The sequence below is a fragment of the Monodon monoceros genome, unplaced genomic scaffold (genome assembly GCF_005190385.1).
Source record: "Monodon monoceros isolate NGI ecotype Baffin Bay Population unplaced genomic scaffold, NGI_Narwhal_1 Super_Scaffold_22, whole genome shotgun sequence".
NCBI classification, from domain to species: domain Eukaryota; kingdom Metazoa; phylum Chordata; class Mammalia; order Artiodactyla; family Monodontidae; genus Monodon; species Monodon monoceros.
Window position 1 is genome coordinate 126624208 of NW_021703779.1, and position 12292 is coordinate 126636499.

General features: G+C 48.2%; 1 protein-coding gene across 1 annotated transcript; it reads left to right on the forward strand.

The window, feature by feature from the left end:
• Positions 1–580: 580 nt before the first annotated feature.
• On the forward strand, positions 581–11968 carry ZNF275 (zinc finger protein 275). The gene is made up of 3 exons (XM_029241487.1): positions 581–739; positions 5852–5936; positions 6190–11968. Exon 3 carries the CDS (start codon positions 6219–6221, stop codon positions 7344–7346), a length of 1128 nt encoding a protein of 375 aa, XP_029097320.1. The 5' UTR covers positions 581–739; positions 5852–5936; positions 6190–6218; the 3' UTR covers positions 7347–11968.
• Positions 11969–12292: the final 324 nt, after the last annotated feature.

Genomic DNA, 12292 nt, shown 5'->3' on the forward strand with positions numbered 1-12292 from the left:
CCATCTTCCTCAGGAGGTGAAGGTGAGATGTTCTTCTCTCCATTCTACTCGGCAACAAAACCTCAATGTCAGTTGGAAGCGAATTTTTTAGAATGAATTGTATAAGTAATCTATGACCATTTCATTTTGTATTGGAAGCCAAAGTCAAACCAGACATCAAATGTATAACAGGAAGAATCCAACTGCTCCGAGGGTGCCCTGCCTAGGTGACAGTGGGATACAGAGGGCTTGGCTGCTGGGCACCTGGCGCTTCCCTCACACACTGGGGAGCACCTGTGCTGCCAGCTACTTAAAGATGGAAATAGAGTTTCCGTGGACACTGGGGCCAAAGAAGGCCTTCTGCTCACACCTGTCATGGTTCTGATAGCTTGGGGGGATGATCCCAGGAAGTGACAACCTCATGGACCTGCCTCTAAGCTTTCTAGGACTGCCCACATATTCCCGCCAGCCCCGGTCCTCTGTGCCTGCCTTACCTGTGTGGGCACCTCGGGATGTTGCCCAGCTTCAGGGGCAGTTCCCTGTTGCCTCCTTGGCATTAGCCCTGTCCTCTCACATGCTGAGCGTCTTTCTTATCCAGAGTCAACTGAAATCTTTTTAAATTGTTGTTCCTTTCTGATTATCAAAGAAATGCAGTTTGGTTACTAACAATTCATTACAGAAACAGAAAGCAGAAGACCTTTCTAGACCTGGACTCTACCCCAGGGTGGTGCACACTGCAGTCTCGATGTGCTCATTCACTGTGAGTCACTCTCAGTTTATTCCTTTTTTCTCCTAAAGCATAAATATATACCGTTCTCTTCCCTTCTCCTACCCTCTTTGGATTTTTTTAATAAACAGTTACTGTCTGTCTATAATCTTCTTTGAAGGAGGATTCAAATTTTTGTAATCTGCTATGTGTCATTCTGCATTGGCCACCTGCTGATTTTTTTTTTCATTTTCATTTACTTTTTAAATGTTTTCTGGTTTTTTTCTTGTCTCTTACCACCAATTGATTTTATACTTAAGCTTTCCAGTTTTCTTCCTGCTCTGAGTTGTAGGATTCTTCAGAAAGGTCTCCCTCGTGTTTTTATGACGTTGGGGTTATTGAGACTCTTCCTGTTGGTTATAGTATATTGTTTTCCATCCTTTTACTTTTAACCTATCTGTGTCTTTACATTTAAACACTTTATATTTAAAGTTTCTTGTTGACAGCATATAGCTGAGTCTCATTTTTTTTAAAAAAAATACAATCTGATGATCTCTGCCTATTAACTGGTGTGTTTAGTCCATTTATATTTAATTTAACTATCCATATGGTTGTGTTTAAATTTGCCTCTTGGTATTTATTTCCATTTGCCCCATATGTTCTTTTTCCTTTGTGTTTTTTACCTTTCTTCTTTTGGATTATTTTTTAGAACTGTAAATCTCCACTACTGGCATGCATCAGAGTCTTGGAGGGCTTTGTAAAGCACACAGTTGTACATTTTATTTCTACATATGTTATAAACCCTGCACTACCTTATTATTTTTGCTTTAAATGTTCAGTTATCTCTTAAAGATTTAAAAATGAGAGGAGGTAAAAGTGTTTATATTTCTGCACATATTTACATTCTTGATGTTCTTCATCCCTTTGTGATCCAAGTTTCCATCTGGTATCATTTCCCTTCACCTGAAGAACTTCCTTTAATATATCTTGTAGTACAGGTCTGCTGGTAACAGATTCTTTCAGCTTTTCTCTGTCTAAAAAAGTTTTTATTTTGCCTTTATTTTTGAAGGATACTTTCCCTGAATATAGAAGTCTCGGTTGACATGTTTTTTTTTTTCCTTTAGCACTTTAAAAATGTCATTCAGTTGTTTTCTGGCTTGCACATTTTCTCATAAGAAGTTAGCAGCTATTCTTATCTTTGCTCCTCTGTATACAACATCTTTTTTTCCCTCTGGCTGCTTTAAGATTTTCTCTTTATCACTAGTTTTCAGCAATGATTATGATGTGTCTTAGTGTACATGTGTGGGGTTGTTGGGGTTTTTCTTCGTTTTGTTTTTTGTTTGTTTGTTTAGACTTGCTAGGGGGTAATTGGGCTTCTTGGATCTAGGTTTCATCAAATTTAGAAAACAATACATTTTAACCATTATTTCTTCAATAATACTTTTATCCCCCTCCTCCTTTTCCTCATCTTCTCAGATTCCAGTTACATATGCGTTAGACCACTTCCTGTTATCCTCAAGTCACTGAGACTCTGTTTTTTAAATATGTTTTTCTTTCTGATCTAAATTTGGGATAGTTGCTATTGCTGTGTCTTCAAATTTTCTAATTTTTTAGGGAGGAGAGGGCTGTGTCTAATCTGCTGTTAATCACATCCAATGAAATTTTCATTTTAAATATTACAGCTTTTACCTCAGTAAGTTCCATTTGGTTCTTGTTTATATCATCCATTTCTTTCATTGTGTTCCTGTTTTTCTTTAAATACTTACACATTGTTAAACTAGCTGTTATCCTTGCCTGTGAGTTCCGTCAGTGATCATTTCTGAGTGTTTCTACTGACATTATTTTCCTTTCCATGAGTCACATTTTCCTGCTTCTTGACATTTACTTAATTTTTTATTGGATGTTGAACATTGTAGAGATTATGTTGTTGAGTGTCTGGATTTTGTTGTTTCACTGTGAAAATTGTTGGACTTTGTTTTGGGAGGTAGTTGTTTGTGGAATAGTTTCATCCCTTCAAGGCCTACTTTCAAGTTTTTCTAGAGCAGATCCAGGGTAGCTGTGGCTCCAGGGAATAGATCAGTCCTACTACTAAGGTATGGCCCCTCTGATTCTCTACTGACTACCCCACGTGATCACTGAGGACTCCCTGCTCTGGTTGGTTAGACCCTGAACATCTCCCTACCTTTGTGTGTCCTAGGAATTGTTGAACTTACAGCTTCCTGGTCATTCTTTTCCTAGTCTTCGGGAGTTTCACTCTATGCATGCATGGCTTAGTAGTTAAGAAAGACTAAAGGGGAGCCTTGTACAGATTTTTTGGAGCTCTTTTTTTCTGTATAGCTCCCTCCTTTCTGGAACTCTGTTCTGCCTCAGCTTCCCTGAACGCTGGTCTGTGTTGATAATAAAGCCACGAAGCTCTGCTTAGGGTCCCCTTCCCTATACTCTCAATCTGGAAATTGCCTCCAGGAAGAGGTCTGGGCCACTGATAAAGCTCACCTCATCTGTTTCTCTTCTCTCAAGGATCATGGTCCTGTGCTGCCTGCTGTCCAATATCTAAACACTGTTGTTTCACATCTGTTCTGTCCAGTTTTCTACTTATTTATGGCCCGACATTAAATCTGTTCCTTGTTACTCCATCATGGCCAGAAATGGAAGTCTCTGTCCAACCCTTTTAATATAACATCTAATTTTATGTAAAAGTATTTCTGGAGTATCTGGGTTCTGTACTCTTTGAGCTAGTGTAAAAATGCTTCCTTTTCTTATAACTGTGAACCGAATTGACCTGACATCAGAATAGAAACTGTGTTCCTGTTTCTGTGAACTCACTGAAGTGGGAGGCCTGCGATGCATGTACACCTGTGGTGGGATCCAAACGACAAAGGCAACTTACACATGTGGTTCAGATCCTTTATTTAGCAACTTTGTCTTTGAAGATCTTTTGTTTTTTTTTGGAGGTGTCTTTTTCCAGGTATTTTGTTCAACTTTTCATTTTGTCAAATATATCACAGAAACATTCTTGTCTGCAAGCTGTCACCTGGTGAACTGTTTCGGTGGGGTGGAGTGTGGCCTTTAGAGGACCTTACTGCTAGTCAGGAAGCCCTGACTCCTGCTCTGTTATGTCTCTTCCCTCCAGTAGCCCAGTCTGGTTTTTTGTTGCCCCTACAAAGTTGAGAAGGATCTCTCACTTCCTAGTTATTTCTTCTGATGTTCTTTTGGGGATGCTTCCTTCCTGTGCAGTGTGAGCATTGAACTCTACAAGGCCTACTGCTAGGAGGCCGACCTGTCTCTGAGAGCCAGTCTCCCTGCCACTGGCTCTTGGTCTGAGTCTGTCTTCTCCTGCCTGTGCCTGGGCTAACATTCATTTGTCTTGTGTGGGTTCCCTCTGGCCTGCCTGTATCAGTTCTCTGCCAGCCTACTTTCCCCACTGTTTGGGATGCATTTTGTTTGTTAGGTATATCCGTGCTCTGGCTTGTCATTCAGCCTCTGTGCAAGAGAAGACTCAAGAAAATTTAAAACAGGGGCAAAGGAAATCACCAGTCCCATCCCACGGGACCCAGAGGCAGGGCCGCTGTCACTCGCGGCCCTTTTCACTTTCCTTAGCTCTGCCTGCCCCACAGGGTCTTGCCCTTCCACAAGATGGCTTCCTGGGAAAGCAAGTCCTGGCAGGCCCCCTTGGGGTGCTGGAGGCCCAGGTGAGCTGTGCTTCCTTCAGCCTGGCTTGGGAATCTGTCACTGCTCCCTGATTCTGGCCTTGGACTCTGCCTCTTGCCCTAGCATGACACACAGCAGGGCCTGAACCCCAGCTGCTGCCTTCCCTCCCTCTCTCTGCTTCTCTCCCCGGAGTCTGCCAAGGAATGGTTGCCTGCTGGGCTTGTAATTCCCATCGTACTGATGGGGGAGCTGCGTTTCAATCCAGGAAAGTGATTGAACTGAAGTCCCTTGGGAGGACAGTGGGAGCCAGGGCCACGGCCCAGGTCTCTTGGTACGTGGTCAGGCTCTCTTTCTAGCACTTCTTGAGGCTTGTAGTTATATTTCCATGTTAGCAATGCACGCTCAGTTCGGACTCTCACCTCTCATCCCTGGGGTTAGTGGCACTGCCCTTGCCTCATTCTAGAGTGGATGGAAGGACAGATTATCCCTGGGAATTCTTTCAGGATCCGGTGACATTTGGTGACGTGGCACAGTACCTCCTCAAAGGGAGTGGCTGAGGCTAGATCCTGAGCAGAGGACACTGGCATATTGAAGGAATGTGACCTCTGTGGGTAAGGATGCCCCCAGCCCTTCCACAAGCTTTGCCACCAGCTTCATGGTCCTACGAAGCTGGGAGTAGGATAAGGGGCACCTGGCATAGCATTACACAAGCTCACCTTCCAGGGGCTTATGCTCCCTGGGAATGGGCTGTGAGGAAATACAGAGGGTCTGCTACATCCGACATCTCAAAGTAGCAGGTGTCCCTCCCAACTCCTAATGGCATGGAAAGAAGCCCCCTCAGTCTTTCATTGGGAAAGAAATTAGAACAAACTAGCCGCTATCATTAAATACTTTTTTTACCATCTTTATTGGAGTCTAATTGCTTCACAATGGTGTGTTAGTTTCTGCTTTATAACAAAGTGAATCAGCTATGCATATACGTATGTTCCCATATCTCTTCCCTCTTGCATCTTCCTCCCTCCCACCCTTCCCATGCCACCTAATTAAATACTTTTTTAACCCACAAGTTATATAAATTTCATGGCAACTTTACCGTAGTTTACCGTTGAGAGAGGTTGACGTAGCAAGCTCCTTTGCACCATCAGGGGCTGCACGTGGTGAGGTGGGGAGGCTTCTTCGGAGGAGAGACTGCCAGGGGTCAGCTTTGACAGTTGTGGAAGAACCCCAAGTTCAATGTGCAGACCTTGAGGAGGGCGGATGGGGGAAAGGGAGGACCAGCTCCTCAGGAAGACAAACTGGTACCCAGATGGGCCCAGAGCTTGCTTCATCCACAGCCCCTGGAAGGAGCCGACTGATGGGAAAGGCGTTTTAAATGGAGGAATGACTTGCCTAAGGGAACAGCCAACCCAGCCTTTGGGGATTGAAAGGCTCTCCCCTTCAAAGGCCCTGAGCCATTCCTACTCGATCCTGATGTCATCTCTGGATGCTGCCATAGCTTGTTTCCTTTTCCGCAAGCAGGAGTTCCTGTTTTGAATCCTGACTTGGTCTCTCACCTGGTGCAAGTCAGACCCATCCCCTCGCGTGGGCCGAGCTGAGCATTCAGGTGAGTAAAAAAGGAACCTGAAGAAATGTCAGGGCATCACTGGGGAGCCCCAGGTGAGCCCTTGGGGTGGGAGTGGCGTGCCTGCCCCTCAGTCACCTTGACAGGGGGCATCCAGCAATCGGGCCCTCATGCCCCTTCCATCTCCCGCGCTTGTTTCCAGCTGGGTGGGGAGCCACCATCCTGCCCCAGTGGCCCCCAGGCCCGATGCTCGGCAGCTGTCTCAGAGTGCAGTGTCTTGTGGTTTTCATTTCAGAAAGCATCTGGGTGACCCAGCCGCCGAGGATGGGTGAAGTCGCCCGGTCACAGGAGATGGCGTCCACGAGCTCCCCGACGGCCAGCGAGCACAGCCCTGAGGTCAAACAGAACGGGGACTCTGAGGGGAGGGGAGGGAGCCCCCAGAATCTACCTGTAGAACATCATTTTGCATGTAAAGAGTGTGGGGATGCCTTTCGGCTTAAGGTCCTCCTCGTGCAGCACCAGCGAATTCACAGTGAGGAAAAGGGCTGGGCGTGCGGCGATTGCGGGCAGGCTTTTCGCGGGGTGTCTGAGTTCAACGAGCACCGGAAGAGCCACGTGGCGGCAGAGCCACGGCCGGGCCCCAGCCGGGCCCTTGACGAGGCCGTGGAGAAGAGGGAGCAAATGGAGAGGGAGGCGAAGCCCTTCGAGTGTGAAGAATGTGGGAAAAGGTTCAAGAAGAACGCGGGCCTCAGTCAGCACCTGCGCGTCCACAGCCGCGAGAAGCCCTTTGACTGCGAGGAATGCGGCCGCTCCTTCAAAGTCAACACCCACCTCTTTCGCCATCAGAAGCAGCACACTTCGGAGAAACCCTTTGCCTGCAAGACGTGTAGCAGGGATTTCCTGGATCGCCAGGAGTTTCTCAAGCACCAGCGGATGCACACCGGCCACCTGCCCTTCGACTGCGACGACTGCGGCAAGTCCTTCCGAGGGGTCAACGGCCTGGCCGAGCACCAGCGCATCCACAGCGGGGCCAAGCCCTACGGCTGCCCGCACTGCGGCAAGCTCTTCCGGCGGAGCTCAGAGCTCACGAAGCATCGGCGGATCCACACGGGCGAGAAGCCGTACGAGTGCAGCCAGTGCGGGAAGGCCTTCCGGCAGAGCTCCAGCCTCCTGGAGCACCAGCGCATCCACACCGGGGAGCGGCCCTACGCGTGTGGCGACTGCGGCAAGGCCTTCCGGGGGCCCTCCGACCTGATCAAACACCGGCGCATCCACAGCGGACTGAAACCCTACGAGTGTGACAAATGCGGGAAGGCCTTCCGCCGGAGCTCCGGCCTGAGTCGCCATCGGAGGACCCACAGCGGAGCAAGACGCTGCGAGGGCAGCGAGTGTGGCCGCGTGTTCAAGCGGCGGTCAGCGCTGCAGAAGCATCAACCGACCCACCGCGAGTAGGGAAGGCCCGCGGCCCCGTGGCCGGCAGCGGATTCCCTCGGGGCCCGGGGCCCTAGAGGGGGAGGGCAGAGTCAAAGGAGATGAACAGTTTTGTAGCGCTTATATATTTTCTCTTCAGAAAGGTTGAAACCAATTTATACTGCCACCAGCAATTTATAAGTGTTTGTGTTTCCCATCTTGCCTATCGAGAGTAGCTTCTACCATTTTGATTGAGTTTTGGCTGGTTCAGCTGGAATCGAGTACCTTCGAGGTATTTAAATGCACAGGCCTTGAATTGGAGAACGAGAGAAGAGAAACGCGGACGTGGGGGTGGAGCTCAGGATGCTTGGTCCTCTCCTGCAAGCTCCCCCTTCAAGGAAACAGAGATCGATCGCCCCAAACTTTTTTGGCCTACTTGAATTTATAAATTTTTAGGGTTGTAAATAGAATAATCAAATGTCTTATAATATTTAATTTATTAATTTAGTTCTACATACATATTGTAAATCACATATCATATAGAATAATATATTAATTTAGAAAAGATTCCTTTTCTCCCTAGCTCCACTCCATGAGATCATTTTATCCTAATTCCTCGTATGCATTTCTAACCTCACCGTCTTCACCAACCTCAGAGGCCCTTTGGAGTCATCATTTTCAAAGCACACATCCAATGACTTCCATCCATCCGAGCTATGTGCCACATAGCACTGTGACAATCCCTGCACAAGGGTCTCACTAGAAACCGCCTCCCAAGCCATAAGTACAGGTTCATGTAACATTAGAATGATTGCTGTCGTTTTTTAATTTATTCTGTAGCTGTACAATGCAACCACTTAAGGTTTTCCTTTTTTTTAATGACCTTTAAAAGGCTTTTTTAAGGCATCGAAGACTTGTCATTGTGAGGTCATACTCTTAAGAAGAAGTACTAAATCTGAGTTAAATTTCTTTTGTGTCCTTTTTTCTTAAACCAATTCAATCTGGTGACTCCCAGGCATATCCAAAACTAGCTGAAGACTAGTGTGTAAGGTGACGCCTTCCTTTCGGGAACGATAGCCTCGCATATGGGGCCTAGATGGTACTTCTCCAATCCTCCGTTTCCACCTCTGTAAAATGGGGATGATCACAGGACTACCTCCTAAGGTTATCGCAACGACTGCGATGCCGTGCCTGGCGTGGAGGTTCACACTCAGTGAAGTCATCTGCCATCATCACCGTGGCTATTGCTGTTGTTCTGTGACTCATTAGTACCCAAACTGAGGATGGACCCAGGCCTCCTGACTCCTAGTCTCATCTTCTTTCTCTCACGTGATGACTTAAAATACTGTTTCTGTTTCCGTGCATGCAGAGTACGTTCATCTCCTTTGACCAGTTACCAAGTTACCTTTGGATATATTGACTTTATACAGCAGTTCTTTCTGTATCGATTGTGATGATCTCTTTTCCAGTTTTATTGCTTTGCTCTTTGTAGCAGTTTTATTACATTTTTGCTGTGCAAGCTTTTGATTTTTACGTATCCAAACATTCACTGTTGTCAGTTAAGTCTTAACTTCCATTGCTTCAGTAGTTAGAGATGATGACATTTTCTTCTAGAATTTGAATTACAAACGAAAAGTTGAAAACCCTGCCCCACCAAAAGGTGGATGCTCCAGGTGGGCAGGCTGGATGGAAATGGGCCGCAGACACAGGCTCACTCCTCATCCAAGATGCAGACTCTGCATGTCTGTGGGCGGAACTTGACTATCCAACCCGGCCACTCAGGCACTCGAGAGGAATTTCCATCTCGGATTGGCCAGAACACTCTGACTGTTCCTCAGTATAGCCCTAACCTTCGGCAGCAGGGCTGGGCCTCACCTAGATCAACGGGGTGGTCCGAACTTGGTCTTGGCAGCAGCTGGCCAACCTTCCAGCTCCTGGGAGCCTTGGCCATGCTGAGCGTGGATTCAGTGCCTGAGCAGCAGATCCACCCAAGAGACATCTAAAACACAAGAAGACTTACCCGACTGACACTGTCACGTGGATGGCATCCTCCTAGCGAGTGATTCTGGAACTAGAAAGAGGTCGGTTTAGTGGCTTCTGCTTTTCGCAACTAGGGGGAAATTCACCCATGTGTTCTGACGTCACCTCCTGCAGCCACACCTAAGAGGGGCGACAGAGCAAAGGCTCGGAGACGAACCGTGCCCCACTGATGGCCACACCAGGCCTGGGCTGTGACTTGTAACAGCCTTGCCCAGGAGGGGCAGTACAACAAGGGTTTGGAGGGCAACGATGCCCTTCTGACGACGGCCCACGTGGCATAAAAGTAGAAGTTGGTCATCCTGGGGCTGGCCTGTCACTTGCAGCAGCAAGGGCTGGCCAGGAACCTGGCTCCTCCAGTGGCCCGCAGAGCCCACAGGTAGAAGCTGGCCTCACCGGGGCTGTAGTGTGACTTCCCAGCAGCTGTGCCTGGGGTAGAGGCTGGGAAGCAGGGTCCCACAGTGACCCTTGTGACCTTAGCCAGAAGGTACTCTGGAATGGCCCCCAGGCCACGCCAGTGGCTCTCTGTGACGTCTCCATCCTGACCCCCGGGCTGGAGAGAAGCTGACAGCACTTGTTGCGTAGTGATTCTTTCTGCTCTGGGGGCCTCAGTTCTTGCAGTAGTTGTGAATCTGTGTGTGAAATCACTGCTTCCTTCTCTCATGAGTTTTCTCTTTTCAAGCTGTTATGACGTATTTGCTACACCTGTTATTTGGTAAAAGGAGTGTTGGCGCCCACGGTGGGGCAAGTCTGGCACCTTAACCTGGAAGTACCTTGCCATGTCTTGCCCGGGTTTTATGAAGGATCCAGATGCAGTATTAACTCAGAACTTAGCGTCGCCATCACCGCTGCACTTGTCCCCAGCCAGGGCATGGCATCTTGGCATCCCGTCATGCCCTCCTTTCCTCTGTTCCACTCTTGGTTCTATGATTTCCTCTTGAACAGGCCGTCTGCCAGAGTGAACACGTCTTTTCCGTCACTCTGTTTGCAGGTGAAGTCCGTGCTCTCTGTGGCTTTAATGTGTGTCCTGTAGTTGCACCGAGTTCAAGTGTTTGCCTCTGGTCCCTGGGGGGTGGATTTCCTTGGACTCTCTAGGTCTACTGCTAACGTCAGATGCAAAACGTGATCAGACTTGCTGTCGTGTGTGCTTGTCTATGCATTTGTGTATCTACCTCATTTCATTTTTCTTTCTAATCACACGTATTCCTTTTGCAAGGCAAATGGAGAGCAGGTGGGTTATACAGAATGCTGGCTCTCCTTCGAAATAGGCCCTTTTCTTATATTCTGAAAGAAACCCTCCATGGCTTTTATTAGAGTTTTGAATACTTGCTGGTAACTGTTTACCACTTTTGCTGCTAAATAAGATTAACCGTGTGGATTAGTTGTGTCATACCCATTAGTTGTGTCATTCCAGACTGAGCCCCACCCGGTTACGGTGGGCGTCAGTCTCTCTCGCGTGGGGTTGCATTCCACGTGCCTGGGGCTCCAGCCCCATTGTGCGCCATGTGGCCCCCACCCCGTCTAGGCCACATTAATTCAACCAGAACTGAGCACCTGACTCAAAGGCAGCAACCGGTCCACAGCGCTGGAGACGTGGACCAGACCTTTCAGGTTCTCCAACTGGGAAGTACAAACAAGGAAACTGAGAGAGAAGTTTCTAGCTGGTGCTGGAAGAAAGAGGGAGCCACCTGGGATTTAGAGGAGTTGCCCCCATGGGCAGCACCAGCTTGAAGATCTATGGGCTCCGGCTGGGCACCCCCAGAGCAGCCTCAACCCCAGCACCGCAAGGGAGGCCTGACTGGGTTACCTTCCGGGATCTCTGGCAACTGCCCTCACCGGTCCGCTTGTGTCCCTGCCATAGACTCCCTTGACCTAGGCCAGCTTGAGTGGGTCTCTGCTTTTTGCAGTCTGTCAAGAGCAATTGCATTGTCGCGTGTGGCTGCTTCCTGAGAAGAATAACACGGCTCGCTTTCCTCATGTCCTACCTGGCCCTCGTTCCTGGCCCAAGGCCCACCCGACTGTCGTAAACACCTGTTTTAAATGTGCTACTGTATTCTGTTTGCTAGGGTGGGTGCAAATCTATGCCTCCTAGTCTCAGTGAGTTTGACCAATGCTTTTCTGTCTGGGCACTGTTCCTGTACTGACCCCATGTTTGCCCCAGGAAATGAGTTTAAGTCACCGCCCACCCTGTTCTTTATTTTGGAAGTGTCTCGCTACTTGTAGCAAACCCGTCAGATTGGGGAATTGCTAACTTCTGTATGACTAGTATACTTACGTTGTGTAGTTCTCATTGCATCAGTTGGGTGTTTATTTTCAAGAGTAGAAATGGTCTCTTTAAACAAAAATGGCCTTCAGCATTACTTGCAGATCTGAGAACAGCTGTGTCCTGCCCCAGCTCGTATTTTGGTTGTTGGCACTGTTTTCTCATTCCTCCCCAGCCTCCTTAACTTGTCTGTTTTATGGCACTTACTATAATCGGCTTTGCACTAGAGCTTCTCCCTCCCCACCCTCCCCGACGCATTAGATTGTGAGCTCTTAGAAGACAGGGGTGACCCTTCATGTCTGATTCCCCTTCCAGATCTAGCACAGTGCCTTGCATCGAGTAGATTTCAATAAATATATGTTCAATGGCATTGGCCTTCCTTGACTTATTTCGTCAAAGCTTGGTTTATCAGTTCTTCCCTTCCTCTTTTCTCCACGCTCTGGAGTTCCGCCCCTGTCTTGCCCCCTCCCCCCCAGCAGCCTCTGCAACTGCCTGTTGGATGCCTAGAGGGGAAGGCGGGTGCCCTGAGAGAGAAGGCTGGTTTTCCTGGAAGTTTAAGCTCTCCCTTGGCAGAAGGGGCCTGTCATTCAGCCAGTTGCCTCCCTCCACTCCAGCTGGAGCTCTCCCCTGGGTCTGAATTCCAAGTGGAAGCAGAAAACCGGCTTGACCCTGAGCTTCTCCCCTAGGA